General features: G+C 48.6%; 2 protein-coding genes across 2 annotated transcripts in view; one reads left to right on the forward strand and one right to left on the reverse strand.

Moving 5' to 3' along the window:
* TG (thyroglobulin) overlaps nucleotides 1–27,984 on the reverse strand; it is a 243,690-nt gene that overhangs the window by 65,857 nt on the left and 149,849 nt on the right. The gene's annotated exons all lie outside the window — the stretch shown is intronic.
* Nucleotides 5,612–27,659, forward strand: SLA (Src like adaptor). Its single transcript, XM_069465959.1, has 7 exons — nucleotides 5,612–5,789; nucleotides 14,358–14,457; nucleotides 15,293–15,379; nucleotides 18,268–18,371; nucleotides 20,772–20,903; nucleotides 24,707–24,839; nucleotides 25,739–27,659. Exons 1-7 carry the CDS (start codon nucleotides 5,612–5,614, stop codon nucleotides 25,950–25,952), a joined length of 948 nt encoding a protein of 315 aa, XP_069322060.1. The 3' UTR covers nucleotides 25,953–27,659.

Consider the following 27,984-nt stretch of genomic DNA (forward strand, 5'->3'; position numbering starts at 1 on the left):
TCTTATTTTTCCTGAAGCAAAGAGAGACCACAGGCAGCCCCCAGCAAAGCGTGAGTCAATTGTGCAAGAGTGACGGGTACCCGCCATGGAGAACAGTTGAGGCAAATGAGCCCTCAGTGGCTGCCTGGCCCAACCCTTTCCCCATCATATTTGAGGACCCTCAGGCCCAGGCCAGGGAAAGGATTTGCTCAAGCTTGCACAGTGCGTTAGCTGGCCACCCAATTCCCCTAAGGGGTCCAGGTTTGGCATGCTTTTAGCTACCATTTCCCAAATGCATCTGCTTTAGATACGATCTATACTTGAATTCTCAAAGCAACCGTGTAAGGCACATATTTGTATCCCAAATTGATGGACTTGAAAATCGAGGCTCAGAGAAGTGAAGTAACTTGCCAAAGGCCACACAGCCGGTGGGTTGGGAGCTGGAATCTGAACTGAGGCCTGCCTGCTTTGAAAACTCTTTCTTTAAGGCTCCCTCATTCTTTCCAAGCTTTTGATTATAAAAGCAATTCACGCATTTAGGAGAAAATTTGGATATTTTAGAAATGTGTAAGTAAGGAAGAAATTGATATATTCACCTAAATGATCATTATCTACAGAGAGTCCTTAGAAATATTTTGGAAAGTTTCCTTTAGTATTTTTTTTATATACGTGCATTTGAATGATAAATTTTTATAAAACTGAGATACTATAAGCACAGCTAGTATTTCTTTTTGTTTGTTTTTTGTTGTCCCACAGCATTAACAGGTTTTTTAAAAATACTACCATGAAAGTCTGGAAAACATCACGTATGATTCCCTCCTGCCCTTTTGACCATAGCAAGCCTCAACCAGCCTCTCTCTCCTGTCCCTTCGTCTCCCTACCCCTGCTGGCTGGATCCCCACACCTGGGCTTCCAAACATTGCCAAGTGATGTCCAAGAGACCCCTTGGGGCCTTCATGTCCCTGTCTTAAAAGTTCCCCCCGAAGTTCATTGTTCCTGAGGTTGCTTTGATGACTTTTAAAAATCACTTTCTGTTGCTTTCTTAGGCTTAACCAGAGGGCAGGAAAACAGGGCAGCCCTTTGTGGCGGTTAAGAGCACAGGCTTGGGGCTCAGGCAGACCTGGTTAGAACCTCAGCTTTACCTCTTCTAGTTGTATAACCTGGGACAAGTTACTTAATTTATCTCATATATAAAGTATGGTTGTTGTGAGCAACCTAGGATATGCTGGCTGTGCCATGCTTAGCCTCATGCCTGGCAGGGTGTGAGCTGGACCAGCCGCGGTGGTGGTGGTGCTGGTATTCTGGGTATCACTGTTGCTGCTGGAGTTAACGTACATGGTGGACATTAAGGCTTCTCCACTCGTGGCATCATGCTCCCGTGCCTTAGACAAAGGTCATACGAATGGATGTACCACTGTCACTCTAAGGCCAAAGGGAAGATTGCAAACCTAAGAAGAGTTTCATATTAATCCCAACTGTTGCCAAGGGTTTGGTTCCTGGTTTTACTACAGAGTCAGGACCTGCCTTCCCTCGGTCAGGGCTCCTCAGGCTCTCTCCCCTTTGGCTGCTATGAAGGGGCTCAGGCTACCTTCCTTCCCAACAGCGAGGCCTTGCCATTCGAAGCACAGGCTGGAAAAGGTGCACAGACCTGTTCTGGGATGTTGTCCTAGCAAAGGAAGGTCTGAGAAGCCTGCTCCCCGCAACCCCCATATTTATAAGACAACACAGAGCATACAACGAAAGGATGCTGGATGTGCTCAAACAGAAACCTGGTCACAGCAGGCACATCCCATGTTGCTAATGGCAACTCCCCGCAGGCCTGTGACCCCTCCACGCCATGCACCCTCAGATGGCGGCCAGTCACACACAGACTAGAGTTCCTCCCACTGGAGAGACAGCAGCATAGGCCCCAGCACAGGGCGTGGGCTCTGAAGTCAGGACATGGAGAGTTTCCAGCTCTGGGACGGTGGGCAGGTGAGAGAACCCCTGGCCTTCACACTAAGAAGGTAAAAGAAGAATCTATGTTCTCCGGAATGCTGGCAAGATTAAACACAGTGGGGTCTGCAAACTGCCTACCAGAAGGTGGGCATTGTACACATTAACTATCTTCCCTTGATCCCGAAGAAGATAAAGACAAGATTTGGATTCTGTCTAATGGGACTTCATAGAAAACGTACTGATGGCTCTCTCCTCTTATTAACAATTTTCAAAAAGCCATTGAGTCTTGATTGCTAAAATTAAATGGGGTTAAAAGGCTCTTTCTTTGGAGATCATCTTTTCCACTCATCTCATTTTTTGAAAGAGGAAATGGAGGTCCAAGGTCACGCAAAGAAAACAGCATCGCATGGGTCCAAAGACTGGAGAGAAAATAAGGTGGATGTCAGTCATGATCCTTTGACCTAGAAACCTAGGAGTTATACCACCAAGAAAAGGGAGAAAGAAATCAAGGATTTTCAGAGCCAGTGTTAATTAACTCATTTCTCTTTTGCCCTTTTCTTATTGTTCCTAGAAGCAATTATGTCTCTTGTACCCTCTCTCCCACCTCCAGCCACTGCATGAAACTGTCACAGATTAAATCAAATTGTTCAGCCATTTCATTAGGGAGACTCCAGCTCTCACTCTCCAGGGGCATTTTCACTCTTCTCAAATAAAAGCTTCTTTTAGATAAGTTAACTCCTTCCTGGAGAATGCACGGGGCCAGGGAGCAGACCGCCAAGGGGCTGCTGGGACCTGGTGGGCTTCTGGTGGGTGTATAGCCAGATACAGCCCCTTTTCACACGTGGAGTGAACTCTAACCAGCGAGGCAGATGAGGCTGGAGTACCAGAAATAGCGAGAGGATTGTGTTAGAGTAGAAGAACCCAGGCTTCTGGGTTGACCGGACCTTTCTCATCTTGGGACCCTGAGTATGTTTCTTTTCTTGAATGGAATTCAGTTTTCCCATGTGACAAATGCAAGTTTCAAATCTGTTTCTTTTTTTCTCTATACTAGATTCCAGTATGGGGGAAAAAAATCACACTAATGCTTGAAAAGAATCATAAAGTTGTTATGAAAAGGGGTGATGTTAGAATTCACTTTGATGAAGAGCGAACGTTTTTCCTGACTGTTTTCTGGAATAGTTGTGAAGTAAAGGAGGGAGAGACCAGACATTTTAAAAATGGCAGAAGTTTGCTGCTTGGAAACGGCTCGGGGGTGGGGAGGATGGGGTGGGAGGGGAGGCCAGCAGGGCTGGAGGGGACCCGGGGCATCCAGAGGGGACTCTGGGCACAATCACTAGGTGTTTAATGACACCTGACGCCAACTGTCAGGCTAAAAGGACAAAAAGGCATTGAGCCAATGCACTGTGTCCTGGGGACACCGGAGACTGCAAAGAGATGGCGTTGTTTCAGAGTTTGCTCTGCATGCTGAGAGCTTTCTCCGGAAGCCCAAAGGCCTTGGAGATGCCAGACAGGGAGGCTGGGGGACGGGGGCAGCTGGTGGTTCCAGGAAGCAACAGGAGCAGGACAGAGGCAGGCCTGCGTAGGACAGGCTGTGCACGACACATGTTTGCTTCCCAAGGCCTGTGTCACACGTGTGGTTCCTGAGGCCCTCGAGAGAGAGCCTGTGGGTATCACACACATGCTACCTGCAGCCTGCGTCGGGTAGCCTGTGTGGCTAAATGCTCCTCAGAGTTGGGAAGGCTACTCGGTTTGCTTCTTCCCTAGAAACATCTACGGTGGGCGTCAGAGGCAGTGCAGGTCCCTGCTAGGTCCGTGGGATCCCACGGTCCTGCCTTTCTCAAGGCGCTGGCCCAGTACAGCATGGGGTGGATGCTTGGGAAGTGTCTGCCAGACTGCATGGAATGCAGGTTCCAGGCCTTCCACCTGTCATTTCCATAAGATTTGGTGGCGGGTGCTGGGGCGGGGAGGCACATTTTCTTGAGTGCCTTCACCAGGCTGGGGGCTGGAGACAAGCCCACCTCGTCCCTGCCCTCCTGGAGTCAGGGTGGTGCTGTCAGAACCTGCCTGGCTGCCAGAGGGGTCCCACCAGGGTCATCCCCAGCTGCGTGTATGAGGAGGTTAGATGAGAGAGAGGGGAAAGAAGGGCCCGAGCCTCGAATTTGCAAGGCCCTCCTTTCCCATCATGAAGACCAACAGGGTTCAGAGGACGGATTCACACTTTGCTTCAGAGGTGTGGGCTGGTACTGTCACAGCTTCTGTAGCACATCACAAGTTTACAGTTTTGCAAGCCTTTTAATTTTCTTGGGACTATTACTACACATTGGTTTGCACTGTAAGTGACAAGTGGTTCATGAGAATGTTTAGAATATATGAACTTTTAAGAAACACTCATTTTGATTTTTCACGTTTCTTAATATACTAGAAATCCCATGTAGACCTTCAACCTCAGAAAGGCCTTGCTCTGAGAGTGTAGTTCTTTCTGGAACCTGCACACATAGGGCATAGAGAAGGATTGGAGGCCAGGGTGGGAGTTGGACCGGCTGACTTTTGTGCCCTTCCAAACTTGTAAGGCTTTGATCCAACACTGCAGACACAGACAGGTGGAGGCTGGACGCCAGCTGGGGGACACTGTTCCATCTCTTCTCTTCGTCCCCACAGGGCAGGCACAGCTCTGTCTACAGTCGTGACCTTCTCCTCTGTGTCTCAACCCTCCAGAGACACTATTCTTTGATCATCTATGTCCCTTTCCAAAATATTTGTATGAGAGCCCAGAATTTGAACACTTATCACTAAGGACCATTAGAAAATAGACTGTAAGTGGCAATAACTAACATGTGTTTTATGCCAGGCCAAGTTCTAAGTGGTTCCCCCGCTTTATCTCAGTTAAATTTGTAGCCACAACCCAATGCTATTCTATTATTGTCCCCCTAAAACAGGCAGAATAAGCTTGATGACTTGTCCGAGGTCATCCAGTTTGTAAGTGTACAGCCAGGATTGAAGCCTGGGTGGTCGCCTTGGAAACCACTATGGAACAAACCAGAGTTGTAGCATCAGTGGTTCAAATCCCAGCTCCGCCATTACTTGTGATGTGACTGTGGGCAAGTCATTTCCCCTCTCTGAGACTCAATGGGTGGTAAAATGGGTGTAAGCGTGACACAGGGATTTTGCAATGATCAAAAGGAACAATAGATGTAAAAGTGCCTTAGCAGTATGCAAAGCATGCAGCAAGTACACAGTATTGTTAGGAAGTTTTCCTTTCTAATCTTTTGTTAAAGAAAGCATGCTGAAAAACTCAAATAAAGGAGAAAAAGTAGAAGCAGAAAGTACCCTCTCCTCACTCCTTTTAGTTAAATAGCCACACAACTCCTGAGTTTTACGTTTTCTGAATTCCGAGTGCCTGGAATTAATGGTGAGGGCTCCTAAGTGCAGCTTCTTCCTGGGCCTCCTGAAATGCTGCTCAACTTCTCAGACAAACACTGCTGGGGCTGCTCACCCGCTTCAGCTAGGGTGTGGAGGAATGGAAACTTTTGCCACCAACAGCATTTGCTAGCAACTTCCCTCTCTGTGGTTTTTCTCTGTCATTCCCTTGATAAAAGAACTTGAGCTGCGCAAATGTAACCAACCTTCACAAATCTCATCTTCTCATGAAAACAGCCGCCTTTCAAGAAGCAGGCTGCCCGAGAAATGATGCACGATGCTCTCTAAACTGGGTCATTCTCCACTCGGAGGGCTCAGGGCGCGGTTGACTCTCCCTGTGTGTCTCCTGTACCATAGGCTCCGAGCGGCTCCAACCGCCCCGGGAGAGAGAGAAATGGGAAACAGCATGAAATCCACCCCTGCACCCCCGGAGAGGCCTCTGCCCAGCCCCGAGGGTAAGTCTGGCTTCTTTGGTGAGATGCTTAACTCTGTGCTATGAGAGCCCGGGGCAGAGACTGGGAGAGAGCGGATGTGGATCATTGTTGAAATGGGGCGACGGGTACCCAGGGACTCATCATACTTGTCTCTCTAGCTCTGTTTGTGGTTCAAATACTTCATAATTAGAAGTTTAAAAGGATTGGGTGCTTGGCACCCCTGAAGGATGCTAAATCATGGCATTTTGAGATGGAGCTCCAGGATTAGGTAGTTCAATCCCTTTATTTTACAGGTGGGGAAACTGAGGCCCACAAAGGGCATGGCATTCATGTCACTGGCGATTTGCTAATGGATTTCCAGCTCAGGCCCATCTGATTCTGTAAACTAGACTCATGCCAGCCCAGGACATAATATTACCAGCCATGTAGTCATCTCTGCAAGAGCTTTATCAGTGCTACTTTACTAAGCTAGACACTATCCCTGTGACATCTTCCTGAAAATAAAGGAATCCTTGTGTCCAGCTGGTAGGACTGCAAGGTGCCAAGTATTCAAGAGGGAAGAGTCTAATGTTGCCAGTTAATCAGTGATAGCAAAAGTTAGTTTTTTGGAGAGATGCCAGATTAGGCCAGATCCCCAAAGCTACAGGCCAGAGACCTGAGAGGAATCATCAGTGAGCAGAAGGCAAAGGCTGAGTCAAGTCCACTGTGCTCTGGGCTGGGCTCTTCTGGCTGCTTCTAACACCCTTGCCTTTGTTTCCACAGATTCCTAGTGGGGCACTGGGGGAGCACTGGCTGGGTCCCCTGGGGGATTGGGAAGGGGACAGTCAGGGAGGCCAGTTATCCATCAGTGTCCACAGGGTGAGTCTTGGCACACTTTGGGACACTTTCAAAGCCCTCTAAATCCTAGCACTCGGGGCCTGGTGTCCCATCTCCTGGCAAGGCGACCATACCTGGTTCCTGGCACCCCTTCAGCAGTGCACTGGGCAGAGTTCACAGGGCACAGGGGGCCACCCCTCTGCCAAGCTCCACACGAGAGTGGACTGAGCCAGGGCCCTGTGGCCTCCAGCCACTGCTTATCCACGGCTTCTGTGGCCCCTTAACAGGGGAACCTCCTCACGTCCTCCAAAGTGGACACGACTGCTCATGCAGCCCGGTTGATGACCCTTTGGATGTCCCCAAGTAACCAGGCCAAGACCTACCACCCCACCTTCCTTTCAGGTCAGGGGCTCTGACTTTTCTAGCCTCATCACTCCCTTCCCCAAACCAAAGGAGGAAAAACAGAAAGAGTGTCCCCTAGGACCAAGGGCTGGAACCAGGTGATGAGGTGGAGCAGCGTGTGTGCGCTGGGCACCCTCCTTGCCTCCTCCAGACTGGCTCGTAGCCTCCTGCTCTGTTCGTACCCACCCACCCACTAAGCCCCTCCCCTGTTGCCACATCTCAGCCTGGGGTGGAGGGGATGGCATGCTTGAGCAAACTCCATGAAAACATCAGCCTCTAAGGACTTGCTCATTTGCCTTTATTTTTTAAGATGCAAATCGCCATAAAATATGTTTTTCTTTTTCCACCGTGTGGGAGGGAGGTCACCTCTAAAAAGGAGGTAGAGAGAGGGGTCTCCCCACCCCACTACCCGTGGGTGAGAGAATTCCCCAGGTCATACCCAATTTGTGAGCCAGGCGACCACATCAAGCACTGGTGGGTCGCTTTTCCACCCCCCACCTCTAGAAAGTTTCCCTTATCATGGGTCCTAACTTTATTTCCTCTTTTCTCTCATGCCTATTTGAATAAGCAGGGGTCCCCAACCTATGGTGAGTTGAATAATTATTTCAGTTTATATTACAATGTAATAATAATAGAAATGAAGTGCACAATAAATGTAATGTGCTTGAATCGTCCTGAAACCATCCCCCCACTCCCTGGTCTGTGGAAAAACTGCCTTCCATAAAAATGGTCCCTAGTGCCAAAAGGGTTGGGGACCACCGTGAATAAGGGAGATGGTGGTACGGTTGATGCTGCCGTAATTAGTACCTGTCTGCCTGGTGTGAAGGGTTAGAGTTTCATGGAATGGGCTCCTGCCCAGCCAAAGCTCCTCATGGTTGCTCCTTCAGTTGCTCTTAAACCAGCAACCTGGGAGGCAGTGTGGGCCTTGCTGATGGCTTCAGGCCAACAGGCAATGAGAGCCTCCTCCTCCATTAGCCTGAGTCCAGCAGAGAGCTCAAGGCACCGAGCCCCACCTGTGGACTTTCAGACAGACAAATTTTCTGAGTTTTCGGGAGATCATTCTTCCCCCAGACCAGGACTGTGAATGCCTTGGAACATGGTTTTGCCCATTTATTTTCTCTTAAACTAAATTTTCTAGAACATTCCTCATTAGTGTAGTTCCCAGGGACTAATGTCATAAAACCCACAGAGGAAGGAGGCCTTGGTAGAAACAGGGCAAGTTTCAGAGGCAACAGACCCTGACTGAGCTCCTGGTAATGTCCCTTGGAAGATGTGTGACTTCTGGTAAGTTCCTCAGCCTCCCCCAGGGACTGGCTGTAAACCGGGATCAGGACAGTCCTCCCTTCACAGCACCAGCGTGGCACAAAGCAGCTACCTGATGAAGGAGGGTGTGAAAACTTCTGAAAACTCCATCTGGGCTCATCTGACTGCACAGGGCTGTATCCACATGGCCATTCCCCAAAAGTTTTAAAGCAGTAGAATTGGCAATTCCATGACTTATTTCTAAGTCACCCCAAATTGTTAATCTTCTGTGCAATTCTATACATACTTCTGTGCCAGACATGGGCAGCACGGAACTGAGTAAGGCCTGCGGCACTCCCAGTGTGGCGGGGAACAGCATATTCTCACCTTGAAAAGAGAATTCAATTGCTCTGCTGTGATCTTAGCCCCCTCTGTTTCTTCCCTTCTTATCACTGGACCTCAAGTGAGATGTCACTTTTTGATAGAGGTGGCAGTGCAGACCCAAGACCCCTTTCTAGAAATAACTCCAGGCAGTGCATTCCCATAGCTGCCCCGGTGGGGAAGAAGATGAGAGATGCTCAGGGGAGGAAGAAGAGGGCAGGGAAGTCTCATGGCCCTACACCTTCTCAGTCCTCAGACCACCTGCCTCGGAATCCCCAGGTTAGCAGTTAAAATGCGGATTCCTAGGCCCCACCCTAGGCCTACTAACCAGAACTCAGGGATGGTGGATAGCAACAAGCTGAATTTCTTACAAGTCCCTGGTGAATCTTAAGCCCCCGAAAGCTTGCAGACCACAGACCAGATTTTAGTCCTGCGTCTGCACTAACACATGAGAAGCGAGAAGTGAGTGTATCTCCTTAGCATCTCTCTGTTCACTTGGTGAGTCATCTGGTGCTCACAGTGTGGCAGGCATAATTCCAAATGCTTTACCTGCACGAACTCTTAATTCTCACAACAGCTCCACAAGGTAGTCGCTATTATCATCTCCATTTTACAGTTGGGGAAACTGAAGCATAAGAAGGTAAAATTACTTGCCCAAAGCCATACAGCTCAGAGGAGACAGCTGAGATTCAAAGCCAGGTGGCTGCCTGACTCCAGAGTCCCTCTGTCCCCACCACAGTCTATGCTTGGAGAGGACGTGCTTTCGAGAAGCCAACATGTCCTGAGAGAGGGTGGGTTCTCTCTAGACCGAGGGACTGCGAGGGATCATGTCCCTGGCCACACGATTTAATCACACAGACACTCGAGTGCCCTTGCAAGGGGTTCATACACTAGGACCCGGGGCAGACCTGTGGCCAGACTCTCGTTTCCTATTCGTGTCTTACAACACTGCTGGTACCTGAGATGGTTTTAGGTGGAACATGATCATTCAGCTTTTATGTCATTGTATGCTTAATCAGTGTCATAAAAAATATAACTGGCTCAACAAACCCATGATTTTTACATTGCTCAGAACAGCACAAAAAGTTTTTTTAAGTGAAATAATATTAAGAAAAATGCTATTAAGCAATTAGTAGCATAGGTGGTACTCGACTGTGATAAAGGAGCGTCGTGTCCCAGAGCGCAGGTGCACGCTCTGCCCAGGGGTGACCTGGTTTGGAAACCTGACGCCACACTCACTGGTTGTGTACTCTCGGGCGAGTTTCTGGCCCCTGCTGTATGTCCACATCCTCATACTTACAAGAAGGGGGTTACAGTGCATCGACTTCACGGGAAGTTGTAAGGACTAAACGGGTAAAGTGTGTGCAGCGCACAGCCCAGTGCCTGGCTGCCCCCAGAAGTGTGCGCCCCGCTGCTGCTGGTGACGACGCGGAAGGTGGAGAAAGTGGAGTGAAAATGACTGAAGGCTACGGAGCCCAGAGATTTGTTTTGACTACTTCCTGCTTCTGCTCCGTGCCAGCTCCACCTGAGTCCCTGTAGCAGCTAAGAGTGTTGAAACTGACCCCGAAAAAATTTAGGGTCTATTTAGTTCCAATCTGTTCCCACTAACAAATGGAGAAAGCAAAGCTTTGGGCAGAAAAGAGCTTTCTGGACTACTGGGCCTCGCCATCCAGCCCTTGACGTATGAATAAGAGGACCCACGGGCCCCACGGTTCATGATGACCTTCTGTCAGGCTGGCCCGCCCAGCTGCGTGCTATTGGTTCGTTGTGTGTGTGTGTGTTTCCCAAAAGAGATACTAAAGATCAGACCTTGCTTTGACCCCCAGGAGGCCAAGAGTTTGGGCATGATCCCAGGGAATGCAAGAACAGAAGCTGAAATCACTAGGCTGTGTAGCTCCTCACCCGCAGCTGCCCTGAGCTGCCACCATGGAGTCAGCCTTTGAGGATCCTGTGAAGGATGAAGTGTTAACGGGGTGGGGCGGGGGGAGCCTGGAATTAAGTGCCACGCGGAGCGATGTGGCCCAGTGAAATGACCACGGGCTTTGAAATCCTTATGCTGTCTCCTGGACACATCACTAAAACTGTCCTAGCTCTCACTCCTTCACACTTTAAATAATCATTTATTTTCTGTAGTGCTGAGCAGAGCGTTGGAAGTAAGTAAGGACAGATGAGTTTTGCTAGACAGAAGTGAGAGCTGCTGAGAATGTTTTCAGCATTTAAAACGAAATGGTCATGATGCTCCAAGGAATGACCATGCAGAAAGGGCCTGTCCTCTTTTGACCAACTTCAGTAAGTCCTGCCTGGGTCCCGTTCCGTTTTTGGACTCACTTCCTGTTTTACATTTTTGTACATTTTCTTCAACCTGACTCGTTCTTGAGTTGGGCTGTCAGCAAATATTTGGTCTTTGGAATTTTATCTTCTGTTCTCACCAAATGGTGTTTGTTTTTAGACAGTAAGAAGATGATATTTTCAAATTTACAACACTAGTTTTCAAAATTTAGAATATTATTGGCTGAAATTGGTCTTGGATTATAGCATAGTAACCTCATCCCCCATGAAAATGAAATCAGCCACCATGGATTGAGGCAGGCCCTACACACAGGATGCATCATGAGTCCTTAACCCAATCACAGGGGGCATATTTTGATATTTCCCATTTTTATACATGAAGAAATCAAGGTCAGATTTGTTAAAAAACAAGTATCTCTTCACATCACAGCACTGTTAAGCGGTAGAGGTGGAATTTAAGCCAGGTCTGACTGATTCCAAAGCCCATTCTCTTTCCATACAGCTCTTCTAAAAATTCGCTCTGGATTCCTCCTTCCATGGCCAGCACACATGTCTTTACTTAACTCACGTCCTTATTTTAAATCTGCAATAATCCCATCTACTTCCTCCGCTCTCCTCTTCGCTGCCTCGCTCATTTATCTGATTGAATTCAAATGCTGAGCTCTTCAGAAAGCCAAGGGGCTCCCAGAGCACTTGACAATATGCTTCAATTTTATAAGCAAACTTAAATTTGCTACGTTGCGTTTATTTCACCGTAAGGACCAAAGCTCAGGCAAGACTGGGAAGGAATCCTGGCACCAGACCTTGCCTAGAACGGCCGCCCTTCTCCACACAAGTTCACAAGAAACTGCAAGTTTCTAACGCTGATGATTAGGGACGCAGGTGAAAGCCCTTGCAAAGGACCAGGCGCAAGTCACCAGACCCTTAAGCAGAAGCCCACATGCAAAATGTCCTCAGTGGTGTTTAAGCGTTACGGCTATGAAAACATCACTATTATGGAAATTCCACAGGAAACTTAACTTTGTTATTGTGAATGGAAACTCTCTACCCAGTTAAGCCCCCTTCTCCCTCATCGGAACGATTGTTTTTATAATGGGATTTTGCTTTTGTTTTTGTTTCTGTTCATTTTAATGTTATGAAAGACGGTTGTTTGGTTTCACAGTCTTAACCTTGAATCAGACATCAACCCCCGGACCCTCCATAGACACACAATCTTCCCAAGGTTCTATTACTGTCACAGGTAACACCTGCTGTGCCTCTCATTCCAGCACTCGTTTTTCACCAGGGGCGGGTTCCATGACAGCCACCCACCCACCTACCTGCCTCCCACAAATCAGGTTTCCTGCCTGGATCGCTCTAGAAACGCAGTGGGGTGGCTGTGTTTACGGGCACAGGGACCACGACACACTTATGTTCAATAAACCTGCTCTGAGCATCCTGCATGGGAACAGGCACGGCCAGAGCTTTAAGACAGGGAAGACTTGCTCTGCCCTCCCTGAGCTCACAGCCACGTGGGGAGACGGACATTCCCCGCACGGTCACACAGATGGGAAAACACATCTGGGGTAGCTGCTTCCAAGGAGAATCTTAGAGGCTGAGAGTGGGTATTGGCATAGCAGCAGGGCCTCCTCTGGGGCCTCTGGGGAGGGGATTTTGGAGTTGATGGAGGTGGGAGCGCTGAGGGAGGCGAGAGCTGGTGTGTTCTAGGCAGACAGAATAGCCTGCTCAGAGGTGCTGGGGACCAGGGACACTGGCAAGTTTGAGAAAGTCTCATCACACTTAGCTGAGGCAGCACATGTTAGGAAATGGCCCTTTCATAGTCGGGGCCATTCGTCAAGGAAGAACAGATTTCATCACGAAGGGGTCTTCCAACCCCTCATTTTCCAGAGGAGGAAACCCAGGCCCAAGAGGGGAAGGACTGGTCCCCACACAGTGAGTGGTAGAGTCAGCCTCAGCATCTGGGCAGACTTGCCAGGAAGCTAAACAAAGCACCTTCCTAGGGTCTGTACCTCATTTTGTATCTGCAATTTCATAGTCTTTTCCTTAATGAAGACCTTAACGAGCATTTGCATACGCTTCATGCCTCGCCAAATCTGGACCCACCCCTTATTAGAACTTGGGACATCTGGCTTCAAATCCAACTCAACTTTAATGCTGCCTCTAACTTTTGGGGTGGGGCCTGGGACACACAGAAGAATTCCCCCCCTCACCCTTTTTCTTTTTTTTTTTTTTTAAATTCAGCGAAGTGGAGTGTGAGGGAGATTCCCCAGCAGGCTTGGGGAAGGTCCGTGGTAGGACAGGTCAGAGGCCCAACGCGGCTACTAATATTTCTTAAAAGCTCTGACCCCTTTCTAAGACTCATAAGGTCACCAAAGATCACTTCTGGTTTCCATCTCACACCCAACTCTTGCCTTTACGTGGCTTATTGCCTGTGACTCAGCTTCCCCAAGTGAACAATATATGTGAGTGCACCATCCCACTGTGATAACTTGGTTCTGATTCATTTATCAATGGACAATCAAACCTCTTACCAAAAACCTCATTCATCTTTCTTACTTATTCTAGTACTTAATTTCCCTTTAGACTTACTCTAAGGGACTTCTGAGTCAGACTGCAGGGCATATGAGTTGGAAAAGGCGGGCTCTGGAGGTCTGCACCCTCCAGCATGGGGGCGTCTGGATCCTAGAAAGTGGCCTGTTAGGGTCCCCAAGCCCACATACCTGCGTGCTGGGATTTCTCCAGGTTTTTCTGGGGTGAGGGGACCAGGGAATGACTTCTCCTGTGATGATACATGTATTCTCTGGAATGTGAGCTCCATGAGAGCAGCAAGACTGGGCTTGCCTTGCTCACCAACACTGGGCTTGTGGTGGGTGCTCAGGAAATAATTGCTGAAGGCATGAACAGGTGACATGTTACCCAGAATTTTGAGTTCAGAAGCCCAGCCAGCAGGTGGAGTGATAAACATCATAGCAAACAATTACTGTGTTTGCTGCTTTTGCAAAATATATTATTATGTCCCCCAAAATGTACCTGAATATTATCCTGCATCTAATGCATCTGAATTATTAATATGTCAAATCATGAAAGCATAAAACAGTTATCACGTAGTGTTGAAAGGCAAACTCACATCTAATCACTATTTCTACTCTGTAGTGAGCTGTACTCACAGAATCCTGTGACTTCAACTCACAGGCCTCAGGATGCCCATTTCTTAGATGAGAACGTCAGGGCCAAGGCAGGCTCGAGAAAAGGAGTCTATCACCTGCTCCTCAGGGTTCCCTCCAGCACCTACACACCATCTCTGCAGAGAGGAGGGCTGAGGTGAACAGTGTTTCAAAACAAATGAGGCATCTCCTGCTGAAAAATGCCCAAGAGCAACTCACCTTTGCACCCTCCCTTCCCTGGGCTGCATTTAGGTTCCTTGTAAATAAAAACACCGCTTTGCCTTTGTTTCCCCAGGGCTGGATAGCGACTTCCTTGCTGTGCTGAGTGATTACCCATCTCCTGACATCAGCCCTCCTATATTCCGCCGAGGGGAGAAACTGCGCATCATTTCTGAGTGAGTTAGCTTTCCAACACTTTTATAATCCTCAGAAAAGGGTAAACTCAGTTTCAGCAGGAATCATGAGATTTTTAGCTATAGTTATCTCGTTCCACATGGGCCCTGGTCCTATTGGGAGGTGAGGAATTGGGCCCATACTGCGACCCTCCTCTTTAGTGTGGCCAGTACTCTAAAACCTTCCATGGCTCCCTATTGCCTGGTAGATAAAATTTCAATTCCTTGACTTGGTTTTGAGACTCGTTGGGATCCAACTTCTTCTTACATTGGCCGCATTGCCCACCACACGTGCAGTGTTGATATATAGCAATGAAAGCTGGGAAGGAGGACCAAGGTCTGAAAACTCTTCTGATTATAAACAAAAAGTATTGCCTGCTCTCCTCTTGCCTCCAGTTGGATTTAATATGGCCTGTAGAACAAGACAGGAGCTCGAAGCCCCTTTTATTTGGATGCTCATTGATGTAGATACACGAGACTGTCTTTAGATATATTGCAGGGTACAAATAAACCTGGTAAACATTTATTTTTAAAAAACCCTCCCAACAATGGAACATCAGTTGGGAACATCAGCTGCTGACCCCTGGAAGGCAGCTCCTGGCAGCGTGTGGGAGGACACCACTTGGCTTGGAATGGGGGACAACCATCGAATACACATACTTTAAAAACTAATTCTCAGATGTGGAAAATTGGGTCAACCCGGCCAGTGACAGAGCTTAAAAGGGGAACGTCTCAACCTGCCGTGTGTGGGTTCCATCTGGTGACTCTGTTTGCTCATCCCTCTGCTTTGCCATTCACCCCCACCCACTCCCATCCCTCTCTGTTCCTGTTCTCGCAGTGAAGGCGGCTGGTGGAAAGCCATCTCTCTTAGCACCGGTCGAGAGAGTTATATTCCTGGGATATGCGTGGCCAGAGTTTACCACGGGTGAGTGTGTTTCTCAAATAGAATCGATAAAGTATGATATCCACGTTGGTGACTCATAAGCAAGCTGGTGTCGTGGGAGGGCAGGCATTGGGCCAGGAGGGGACGCTGCTGTTCCCCACTTGGGCAATAAGGAAAGGCGTGACCATGGGCTGGTGAACCCCTCTGCTCTCTGGGACTTGATTTCTCTATCAGGAAAATGAAGGAAGTTGGGCCTTTCAGATCTAGCACAGTGTTCCTGGCAAAGAACAGTATACACTCAGGAACAAGGATTGTAGGGTGCAGCAGTATGGTGGCTAAAAGCCAGTCTGTCTGGGCTCCTGCCTCTGTCGCTTACTGGCTATGTGACAGCGGACAAGCTAGTCAGTTTTATGCATGTTTTTTCCTCTCCTGTCAGATAGAGATCATGATATAGAATGACAGGGAAATAACATAATAACATGGCCCAAAGCATAGGGCTGTCAGGAGAATGAGATGGGATAACACACGTACAGTTCCTGGAGTGATGCCAGGCATTACAGTAAACACTTGATAAATACCAGCTACGATCTTATCAAGTACACACCCAGAAGCACCCAGAGAATGCTTACTGTATGTACCAAATTTGACAAATGGATGAGAAAAAGAGAAGGAGAAACTTAAAAAACTCTGGCTTGGCAGATGAGAAAACAGTGCATTGCTGTCTCCTCCAGTCATGCAAGTGAGGCTGTTGCAGCCTCCGGGTGGCTCTGGAGTGTGGCACAGGTGGGCTCAAATCTTGGCCCCCCTCCTTCCAAGTAAGAGCCTTGGAAAAGTTCCTCAACCTCCTTAAGCTGCAGTCTCATCTGTCAAGCTACCAAGGCCAGACATCGGCAAAGAAGTGCACAGCATCAGGGACATAGCGAGGAGGAAGGAAGGGAACACCACTTTTATAAATGTTCAATAATGACTTTACATACAGAGAAACGCAGGCCACATCCTGGCCTGGTGAGGCACAGATAACTACCCCAAAATTTTGATTGCTAGAATTCAGGGCATTTAATTTCAGTACTGATGATCGTAATTATATACTAGAAATCGTTGTCGTGCTTAGGATGGCAAAGGTGAACAACAGTGGAGCAGCAGCTGCTGTGTGTGTGAGTCACGTTCTGAAAGAGACGTGAGTCACATGCTTTCCTGCGCCAGCTGCTTGCCATGGGTCCATTCATTCATTCATTAGCAAACATGCATCGGTGCCTTCACGTTGAAGACATGGGGCTTCAGTTGCAAGAGCTGGGGGTGGGGAGGAACCCAGAGAAGAAGCATAATTATGAGCCAGCGGGGCAACCAGACTAGCAGATGCAATAAAATTCCTTAACATATCAAGTAGGAAGGGAAGTAGTGAAGTACAGTGGTTATGGAATTGAATATATCAAAAAATGCATTCTAATTTTAGCTCTATCAATTGCTGACATGGTGACTTGGACAAATTTTACAATCACTCAGGCCTTCAGTATCCTCATCTGTGAAAGAGACAGACTACTACCTGTCTTAGGGGGTCGAGATGAGGATTAGATGTCAAGTGCTTAATATGACGGGTGGCCCATAATTAGGACTCATATAGGGCTGTCGTTACTGTTTCATTGTCTTCATCTTTATAAGCAGAACTTCTTGTAAGGACTGGAATGCACAAAGATGTTTGTCACGTACACTAAAATAATTAATATGTCATGCATGGTGCAGAACAAACAGAATCATTGAAATATTTGGCCAAATATGGCATAATCATGCTCTTAAACAACAACAGTGATCTAGCAACCAGGACATACATAGACAGAATCTGATGTTACGCCTACGTGTCTTCTCACACACGGTGCCTCGGGAGCACCCAGCGGGCCTGCTGCAACGACCTGCTTGTGCACCTCAGTGAATGTTAAAGCCTGCGAAATAGTAAAGTATTAATATTTGCCAGAGCATACACTAATTTGGACCCGTGGAAGCCAGGGTCTATTCACTGAAACACAGAGTCTGTTAAAAAGCAATGGGCAATTGCTTCCAAGTACGCACACCAGCCAACTGCTAACAAAGTGTTTCCTTCCAAGCCGAGATCTGGCAGAGCCCGATCTGGAAAATGAGTAGGGGCCCTTTCCCGTAGGACACACATGCCTTTGTGTGCGGAGCAGCTGTCGAACAGCCCTGAAAAGTGTCCGCTCTCCTGTGCAAGGTGAAGCTTCTACTGTAAAACCGGGCCATAGTAGGGCTACAGCATTACAACTGTTTTTCCTTACTGCTAAGTGGAAAGGACACGAAACACATATAAATGTGTGGCACCATGACAGTGTGTTTAACATACATTAAAATAGAGAAGATAAGAAGGAAATACAATGAATACAAAGTAGGGCTTGTTAAGGTGGTAAAGTCAAGTTCCACTATTCCTTACCTTCTTTCTCGTGTCCATTCATTCATGCTCACATATATATCAAGCACGATACCCTGGACACAGAGATGAAACTCAACAAGACAGACCCAGTCCCTGCCCTCAGAGAGCTGTGCGGAAGGGGCGTGGTGGGTGGAGTGGGAGGGAGACACACATGAAATACTGCAACATTGTACAGTGCATATATGTTACATAAGGTGGCATGGACACATTGTAGCTGGGGTAAGTAAGATCTCATGCATCCTTGTGCCATTGTGCAATGTAACACCCGGCTTATAATAGGTACTCAGGAAATTTTATCTGAAAGATTAAAAATATGAATGAATGCATGAGCAAGCAGCCAATTGCCCTCTTCTTTTAATTCCAGCAGCTTTACATTAACTGGACCTGAATTTTATGTTCTCTTTTACATTAAGTCGATCCTAGCATTTGCATTCCTGCCTTTTGTGGGGGAGGGCACACTCGGGATGCTCACGGCTGTCTTCCTGCTCCCTAGCTGGCTGTTTGAAGGCCTGGGCAGAGACAAGGCGGAGGAACTGCTGCAGCTGCCAGACACGAAAGTCGGCTCGTTCATGATCAGAGAGAGTGAGACAAAGAAAGGTGAGTGGCCTCCGACTCATCTTTCCATGCCCTGGCGGGACAGACAGGTTTTGTCCCTGGCTGACTCATTACATGGCTTCGTTTTCCCTCCTCCTACACACTGGCAAATCGATCCGATGTGGTTAGCTCCCTGCAGCCCACACACTGCCAGTGAGGCCAGCATGAAAACAGGGACTAGCGACAGGCTGTGGGGACCCATCAGGGCACTGCCCTGGGCCTGGCCACTATCAGGCCCCACTGACTCCTGCTAGAAATGTTCCATCAACAGAGCAAGAAACTGAAAGCCACGTGCTGGCAGCGTGCTGGGCAGGCAGGACGTGGGCTTTGCTGCAGGCCCAGCCTGGACTCTCAAGCTTTATGACCGACTTCCCTGAACTCAGTTTTCTCATCTGTGAAATCGAGAGAAAACCCCTCCCTTGTAAGGTTGTGGTGAGATTCAAATGTGATGATATTTGTAGTATTCTTGCCATGCAGGAGGCCCTGATATCAGTTCCTCTGTGCCTTGCAATTAGATTAGACAGCTCAGAGGATCGGGCAAGCAGGTGCATGTTCTCACGTACTCACCATGATCTGTATTATACTTTCCTTGCATCTTGTGCACCAGTTCACAAATAACATGGCCTATGTGTCATGGTTCAGAGCAGGGGTCCCAAATTCTAGTTTCAGCTTAATGAATTACCAAGAAGTGACCTCTTCTCCCTAAGCCTCAGCTCCCTTATCTGTAATACAGGGTTAACGACAAGAAAGCGCTTAGTTCCATGTCTGAGATATTCCAAGTGCTTAAACTGACAGCAGCAAAACACTTAACAGCTGGAACTTTTTCAGACTAAATAATAACTTTTTAAATATAGAACATACCTTCAAATCCTTAGCCTGCTTCTTGTACACTTGCTATCAAAGAAGACAAAACACAGTATCGGAGAGTATTTTCCATGCACCTATTAAGTGCTAGAGCTACCTGGCGCTGGAGCTCTTCACCAAAATGGGCACCAGCCTAGCTTTGGGGGATCAGAGGCCATATATCTCTCAACAATAACAACAACAAAAAACACAAACAAACAACCCTTCCCTCAAAAACCCGAATGTGCTAGGGGAGAGCAAGATCAAAGCAGAGACCAAACATCCTGTGCATGGCCTGGGGTCCCCTGGGGCAGGACACCCAGACTCAGATGGAGACTCCTAAGCCAGCCTGGTCATGGGGAAGAACACAGCATAGGTGCCACTACTCACTTAAAATAAAGATGCTGTTGGGAGGCGCTACAGTCACTCCAGGGTGGGGTGGGTGTGGCGAGCTCCCTCCCTTGAGTATGCAAAGTTCTGATGAGTTTCCGCTTGCTACCCTTGACCTGCTCCCTGCACTCCCAGTTCTCATTGACCTTACAGGAAGGCACACGCCGCCAGGTTGACCCGAGGGACCTGCTGAGGACAAGGTTCACACCCCAGGGCAGCTGTTCCCAAGCCCTGTGCCTCTGGCCACACCCCTCAGAGGCTCTGAGCCTCCCTTTCTCCATCTACAAAATACTTGCAGCCAGTACCTCCCAGGGCCTTTCTAAGAATTAACAGAGATGTTGCTCGGAAATAGCTTAGCCCCCTGCCCAGCACAGACAGCAAGCACTCACTGAATGGCAGCTCCCTTTCTCCTCTCACCACCTTTTCAGCGTTTATCCCTCCTAGGACCCCTGAAGACAGAACAGGGAGGCCTCAAACGTGACCTAAGTACAGTTCTCTCACTTGCCGTTTGGGGAAATAGAAGCACATGCCCTAGCTGCTCCTCTTACCAACCCAGATGGGTCATGACTCTAATGATGCATGTGGAGAAATACACCTTTCATGTGTTTCTTAAGGATACCCAGAAAAATGTCTCCAGTGCTCCAAATTTCTGAGAAAACCAAGCTTAAGTCAGAGGGTGTGGGGTCCAGGAAGAGGGGCATAACTCTAAGGCCCCTAAAGGTGCGGTATAGCTGCTCTGGGGGCTGGGGCTGAAGAAGGAAAACAGCTTAGAGCCCTCGGGAAGGAGTCAAGAACGACCACAGGTCCTGGATCTACCGGTTACGACCAAACTGTAATCGTTCACTTTGGCCTCAGCAGTCACAAAAGGATGTGGAAGCGCCCATATATTTACCTCTAAAAGCGAAGAGGACTAGGCCCGCGCACCTGAAGACCCATAATGACGATGTGATCAGTACATCTGGGTTGCTGAAATAACACCTTCCTGTGCTTGCTAAATGGGGAGCTACGTCTCAGCAGAGAGGGTCCTAGCGGTGGGAGGGCCATGTCCCAGCATTGTCGCTGTGTCCCAGTGGTGAGCAGATCTCTCTGCTTCTGTGGGCTGGCTAGCTCATCGCCACTGCTGGTGGTGGGGACACGAGGAACACCACTGACCTGTCCCCACCTCCGCAGGGTTTTACTCACTGTCAGTGAGGCACAGGCAGGTGAAGCATTACCGCATCTTCCGCCTGCCGAACAACTGGTACTACATCTCCCCGCGGCTCACCTTCCAGTGCCTGGAGGACCTGGTCAATCACTATTCCGGTAAGAAACTCTTGGGGTCAATTGTGGTTGAGGAAGCCCCGTTAGCTAAGTGCCTGGTGGCGCCATCTGTCTGGGAAGTGGCACGAGACACCAGTAAACGCCAGCGGTCTGCTCTCACTTCCCACCCATGCTTCCTCCTTGATACGCTCTCTTCTCGCTAATCCCGACTGCAAATCTCGGGCTGAAACAGACTGCCGTGAATGCCGCCTTAGCAAGCAAAGGGCAGCTCATCTCAAATCCTCCCTCTCCCTGGAAACAAGACAAACCGGGGTGCCCGGTTCACAACCACAAACAGGGGGCACTTCCTTGAGTGAGGCCATACATTTTTGAGCCTCTGGGGCTTTGTCCTGAAATGCCACTCGTTTGTCCCTTTTGGCTTGTCAAAATCCTCTTGAGCCTTCACAGCCAACATCAACCCAACTCTGATGGAGCCGCAGGATAGAAGGACTTGCCCTGAGCGTGCCAGGTACTTCTGTCCCCAGCATTCTAATCCTTCTGCCACATGGCCTACTTGATTTTGTACTAGTCTGTGTTTCCCGATAAGCTCCTAAAGCCTAGGATTGTATTTTATTCGTTTGTGTGTCCTTCCTGGACCCAGGAGAGAGGTCCAAACACTCCTAGGCTGACCAAGATAGAGCGCATCCTCCGAGGTGGCGGAAGCATGGTGTGGTTTAAGGTGGAGCCAGGAGAGAGAAGGTTGAGTTAGACTGTGAAAGGCCTGAATGCCAGGTCAGGGGCTGGAACTTTACCCTATGGAAAAGGGAGGAATTATAAAAGGTTGGCGAATTTCTGTGTTTGTGTCCCAGATCCACTTACTATTGGCCAGGCAACCTCAGGCTGGTTATTTGCACCTTGGGCCTCGCTCTCTCCATCTGTGTCATGCAGATACTAATAGTCCCTACCTCTCTGGGACATCGTGAGGATTCAGGGAGTTAGCGCACAGACAGCAAGGAGAAGAGTGCCTGGCACAAACCGCGAGCTCCTGCTAAATATCGGCCCCTGTTACTCAGGCAGAACACGGCCCTATTCCCTGCTTCCTGTACCATGTTGGAGGCAGGTAAAGGAGAAGCTGCTTTTGCTTTGCTAACATCTTCCCCCTTCCGGATGGTTGACCTTGTGCCCTGGGCAACTTGGCTAAAATTCTGTAGGATAAGGGGCCTTGAACTGAAGAAGCAAAGGTCATTTCAAAAAGAAAGGGGTGCCCATGGCCTGCAGTGATCACAGTTGGCCCACGAGAAAGCAGTAGGGCATGAAGGACACCCAGGCTCGGATCTGCACGGTGTGAGACCTGGGCCAGTCCTCCGCCTCTCGGAGCCTGGGTTCCCCATTCATGGGAGGTGGGTAAGAGCGGCCCCCTAGCAGGGGGTCGAATGAGTAATCGCTCCTGTGACGTGCTTAGCTCAGATTGTCACAGAGCAGATGCAAAATAAATAACAAACATTACTTCTGCGATACCAGAAAACTTAGCAGCTAGCTGAAAATGAAAGAGGAAGGGAGTCCTGGAAACAGCCAACTTAGACTGCTAATGAGTAAATGTTGGTTGTGGTATTTGGCTTTTAATAACAATCATCTGAGGGGTGTGGAGACCATACGTTTTGCATAGACAAAAGCAAACATGAAAAGGGTGTTGCCCCAGCAGATCTCGTAAGGACCAGGAGGCCACGAGGCTACCAGGCCAGGAACACCCAAGTCCACCTGGTGCTGCGTGACCACGGGGAGGCTCTCACACTAGTGCAGAGCACGTGCCTTCCGGAAACACGTTCCTGGCCACTGCGGCACCCAATGGGCTGCAGTCATCAGTTCATCTCTGTGAAACACTGAAGAGGGTCCGAAAACCTAAAATGCTTTCTGTGCCCCTTCAAAATCCCAAAGCGGAAACAGCACAGCCCCTTTGACCACCTCCTAGCTTCTTCCTGAAGGCACAGAATTGGGAATTGTGCGCCAGGGCTCTGAACAAACATCTGTGTTTTAAGGTTGCTTATAGTTATTATCCTGGTGCCTTTGGGAAAACTACCTAACACCTCAGAGCCTCAGTTTTATCATTGATAAAATGGAGATTAAAATGCAACTATCTTGTCATTGTTGTTAGGACCAAAAAAAAAAAAAAATTATGCTTGTGACAAGTTTGGCATCTAAAGTACTCCATGCCTGGTGGTTAATTAGAGAACAGGGTTGAGGGGCACAGATGAGTTCCAGACTATGGCTAGGAAAACAGAGCGATGGGGAATGGAACCCTTGAATGTAGAGTTGTTGGAGCGTAAGGGCGTGGGAGGAATGAGCATTTGGCCAGCCGTGTAGGCGAGGGTGAATTAGATCAGTGTACCCAGACACTGAAGACAGTCGTAGGATGTTTTTCTTCCCCATTTAAGAGGCAATGAGTTGCTTTTGGAATGAGTCAATAAGATTGGCTTTGGTCACATTTCTGTAGCTCTGAGCAAGTAACTTAGCCCTAGGATTCTCAGTTTCCTCATCCCTAAAATGGGTATAAAAACACTGACCACACAAAGTGGATGTGGAACCTCAACAAGACAAAGTGGGTGAGGCTGGCTGAGCACCGGGCTCAAGGCACATGCATACAAATGTTCATTCTTTTTGAGGCGCCGCTGATTGTCCCCCTGTGAGAGGCTAGGGGTGCTTCTTCAGCTACAATTTCCTTTTGTCCTTGGGCAAGGACACCCTTGCCAAAAGAGAGCTCCATAACCAGACGGGAGGTGGGGCCGGCCAGAGGTGTGGTGTGCTTCCTAGACCCTCACCACGCAGCAGCTCTGGGGCGGGGATGGCTCTGTCCTGTTGGACCCCAGCAGCCCCTGGCGTCCCTGGCCGCTCTGTCTCCCCCAGCACAGGAGCAGCACGGGGGTCTTCAGCCTGAATGAGGCTGCACAGGATTTCCTCAGTCTCTAAGGTGCCCAGGGACAGCAGAATCACAACTTTGTCCTGCTGGCGTGGTGGGCTGGGGAGGGCTTCAAGAGGTGCAGGCACTTCTTAATGCTCCTGGGAAGGTGAGGGCACCTGGGATCTCAGAGATTTCGTACTCACCAGGGGAAAATAAGAATCGGACTTGTTTAATTTTAATTCTCTTTGGGTGTGGGTATCTAGAATAGAAGAGAAATATTCCTTCATTCTTCCTTTGTGCACTTTCTCTCTCTTGCCCGTTTATCTTTGTTTTTCTCCTCCCTCCCTTCCTGTGTCTTTTACACTTTTTGTGCTTTCTTCACTTCCTCCCTTCCCTCCCTCCCTTCCTCTCTCTACCTGTCTCTCATCTTGCCTTTTCCTACTTCTCTCTCCTCCCTTCCTCCCTTTCTTCCTTTCATTTCTTTTATCTTCCTTCCCTACTGCAAATGCATTTGGCCCCCGTGCTGCACTGAGTGCTATTCTGTCTATCTGGGGGGAGTCGGCGTTGTACACAGCCCCGTTCCTGATCACAGGAGCTCACCCTGTGATGTTAAGGGGGTTGTGCCTCAGTGGGAGATCTTTGAAGGCTGTGTCCTCATGTGGGCATCACTTGTTACCGCTTATTTTGCAGTTGAGGGAAGCAAGGCTCAGAGAGGTTCAAGGTAACTTACTATCAGGGCAAAGCCAAAATTCAAACCCAAGTCTGGTTGATTCTAGATTCTAAGCCTCTCTCCCTACCTGTGCCTTGCTAACTGCAGAGCATATTGGGGCACATTAACATTTTATCAGCGTTTCAGATCTTGGGCTCAGTTTCCCCATGGCGACAACCAGGGAGCTATTCCCCAGGCCTGCCCTCCATGCCAGCTGAGCGTCCCCAGAGTCCCTGATCCGCTGTCTGCTTCCCTCCGCAGAGGTGGCCGATGGCCTATGCTGTGTGCTCACCACGCCCTGCCTGACACAAAGCACGGCTGCCCCAGCAGTGAGGGCCTCCAACTCGCCTGTCACCTTGCGCCAGAAGCCTGTGGACTGGAAGAGGGTGTCCAGGTGTGTGTGTGTGTGTGTGTGTGTGTGTCTGTGTGTGTCCTCCGTGGACATGTGAGCACAGAACAGTGTGTGAGCCTGGCACATGAAAATCATAGTGAGTGTCAGATGGCCCTGCTGAAATTGGGGGTGGGCACCCCAAGCAGGTGCAGCCCCCAGGAATCCCACTCACCCTGGGAGGCAGACCCAGCCTCAGGCCTCATGAGGCACATGGCGACTCCCTGCCAAGCCCTCAGCCCCCTGGTTTTGGAAACATCTGCTGAGTCCCTATTCAATGTGACCAGTACATTTTCTAGCTGAAATATACCACCTTGATTTTCCAAGAGTCAGGATTCTGCAAAGTAACTCACATCTTGTATAAATTTACTATTATTTAAAACCTACTCACAGAGATTAAACACACCAGCAAGGTTCTAGGGTGACTTTCATTTCTCTAAAGGAAAAACATCTCCCACTGATTTGTTCTGTTTATTCCATTGCCAGCTATTGAATTTTTAAGGGTTATCTGTAGTTTGGGATTGGTGGGTTATCTTAGTAATTAAACATTAATCCAGGCATACTATTGTCAAATTCAAAGAAAATCAGAGACCAAAATTACCTGGGAGATGAATAAAACTGCTCTTCCTTATAAGTAACATAAAGAAATTTTCACTAAAATTTACAGTTGGAAGTTGTAGCCGTCTAAGAAAACAGTGGTTTAGAGAGGTTAAGTGATTTGTCCAAGCTCACACAGCCCACAGATGTCCGAACCAGAATGAGAACAGTAAGTTAGAGAAATATTAACCAGGCTCTTTGGTTTTTTGTTTTTGCTTCCTTTCCTCATTCTCTTTCCTTCCATCTCCTCCTTTCTCCATGTCCCTCTCTTTTTCCCTTCCTCTGCCCCCTTTTCTTCGGATTCGCAGACTGCAGGAGGACCCTGAGGGAGCGGAGAACCCACTCGGGGTGGATGAGTCCCTCTTCAGCTACGGCCTTCGGGAAAGCATCGCCTCCTACCTGTCTCTGACCAGCGACGACAGCGCCTCCTTCGACCGAAAGAAGAAAAGTGTCTCCCTGATGTACAGCGGGAGCAAGCGGAGGAGCTCGTTCTTCTCATCCCCACCTTACTTTGAAGACTAGCCAGAGAAAGCACTCCACCGTTCACACCCAAAAGGAACAGAGGTTCCAGCAATCACCTGGGATCTTGCAAAAAGGTCCCCTGATCCCCGGGGAAACCTCATGTCTTTCAGAAGCCAAGAGAAGCCATGTAGCGACGCAAACTCGCATCTTCTCTGTCCACATCATGACCAAAGGAGCCCCACCCTGGGGTCTGACCAGTCCTGGGACATCACTTAAAGTTGAATGATGATGTCACTGGGCAACACTTAGAAGAGCCCAGCATGTGTGTGTGTGTACATTGTGTGTGTGGGAAGGACAAAGCCACTCTCACGAGAAAGTGCACCAGGACCATTCTCCAACAAACTGTCTGGTTACACTCGGAGGTCATTGGAGAGAACCTCTGTACAGCAAGCCTGAGAGGAAGATGAACCAAAAGGTGCTGCCTGGCAGAAGGTCTAGATTTGCAGATGTGTCCCCTAAATGGAACTTTGTTAGCCAACCATAGGGACCCTTGGTTGCATCCTCTCTTTTTAAGGGAACTCCGCGACACTAAATGTTAGTCCAAAGGACTTCTTAGTCCTGAATCAGGAGAAGCCTTTGGCAAGCACCTGCAAACCAGTGGGCAGACGCCAGATGGCCCCCCTGCTGTGAGGAGGGCAAGGCCAGTGAGAGCCAGCCTGGGACTGCACCAGCTCTCCCGATGTCCCCAGCCATGGCTTTGCAGGGCAGAAAGAGCTTCTCTGGGTTGCTGAGATTCTTGCCTGTATTAACACATCAACTATTAATTCATAAGTGCCTGAGGAGGCGTTGTGTGCAGTCCTGTGTATGATATCAGGCCAAAAAAAGAAAAGATGCATAAACTCACCTTCAAAAGAGGTGCTCACAATGTAGACAGAGAAAAAAGTGTATTAAAAAATAGTATGTGAAAGGAGAAATCAACTCCTGGCTTAGGAGGAGATTAGAAGAAGATGAGGGTAACATTTTAGCTGATCCCCAGAGAGTATGCCAGCTGGCTGGACTGGATAGGTAGGAATGGTTGGGGTGGGGGGGGGGAGAAATTGTTAAGTTCTAAAGAATTAATTTATCCAGTATTTTATTCTAAGAAGGCTCTGGCATCCACATGAATAAAAACGCTGAGCTCCACGAAAGATAGGGAGTCCAAGTGGATTAATTCTGTCATACACAGTTTTAAGAGATGAAGGAGAAAACACAGAGTATTCCAGAGAAGAAGCAGGGATCTCCAGGCCGCCCATCTGGCTCCTGCCAGGAAGGGAGGGGGCGACAGATGAATCCGTGACTACTCTTCCCTGTTTGAAAGGGATTCTGGAGCAGGCGGGGTGCGTGCACGTGGTATCTCTGCTGCCTGTGAAGTCTGTCTGCTTGCCACCGGCATTCCGTGTGTCTGAGCTCACTGTGCCGGTGGTGTGCCTCTGTGCATTGACATGATTTTCTGAACCTTCGGTTTCCAGTGTGTTTACACAAGGAGACATTTGTGGTTTTCTCAAGAATCCCAAAGGCTGTTTCGGAGGGCCCAGCTGACGTATGGGATGTGAATGTAACACTGTGGATGTTGACTTCCACCAGCCGGCAGGGCGACCTCCTGAGCTCCAGATGTCTGTACAGCGTCTCATGTATTGTTTTCCGTTGTGACGAATGTGATTGGAATGTCTGGGGAACACTTGGAGGGATTTCTTAATTGGGAAGCATTACACATTGCTAAATCATGTATTTATTCCTGATTAAAATAAACCTAATAAATATTTAACCCTTGGGATATGGGCAGAGCCTCTGGGTTGAGATAGGTGGGTGATTCATTCAGAAGCTCTATGGGTTACAAATTTTCAAGTAAACATGCAACTGGAGAGAAAGAGGGGAGCAAAGGACATCAAGAGAACCCCGGCACTGATTTGCAGCTCAGCATCTTCAAGAGGTGCAGCCTTAAGAAAACCAGATTGTATGACTTTTGAGGGTATCTTGTCAAATTTGAAGGTGGGCATAGGGGATTGAGAGATTAAGGGAGAGAACAAATTCTTAGCGATTTTTATGAAAATTG

The sequence above is a fragment of the Eulemur rufifrons genome, chromosome 3 (assembly GCF_041146395.1).
Source record: "Eulemur rufifrons isolate Redbay chromosome 3, OSU_ERuf_1, whole genome shotgun sequence".
Classification (NCBI taxonomy): domain Eukaryota; kingdom Metazoa; phylum Chordata; class Mammalia; order Primates; family Lemuridae; genus Eulemur; species Eulemur rufifrons.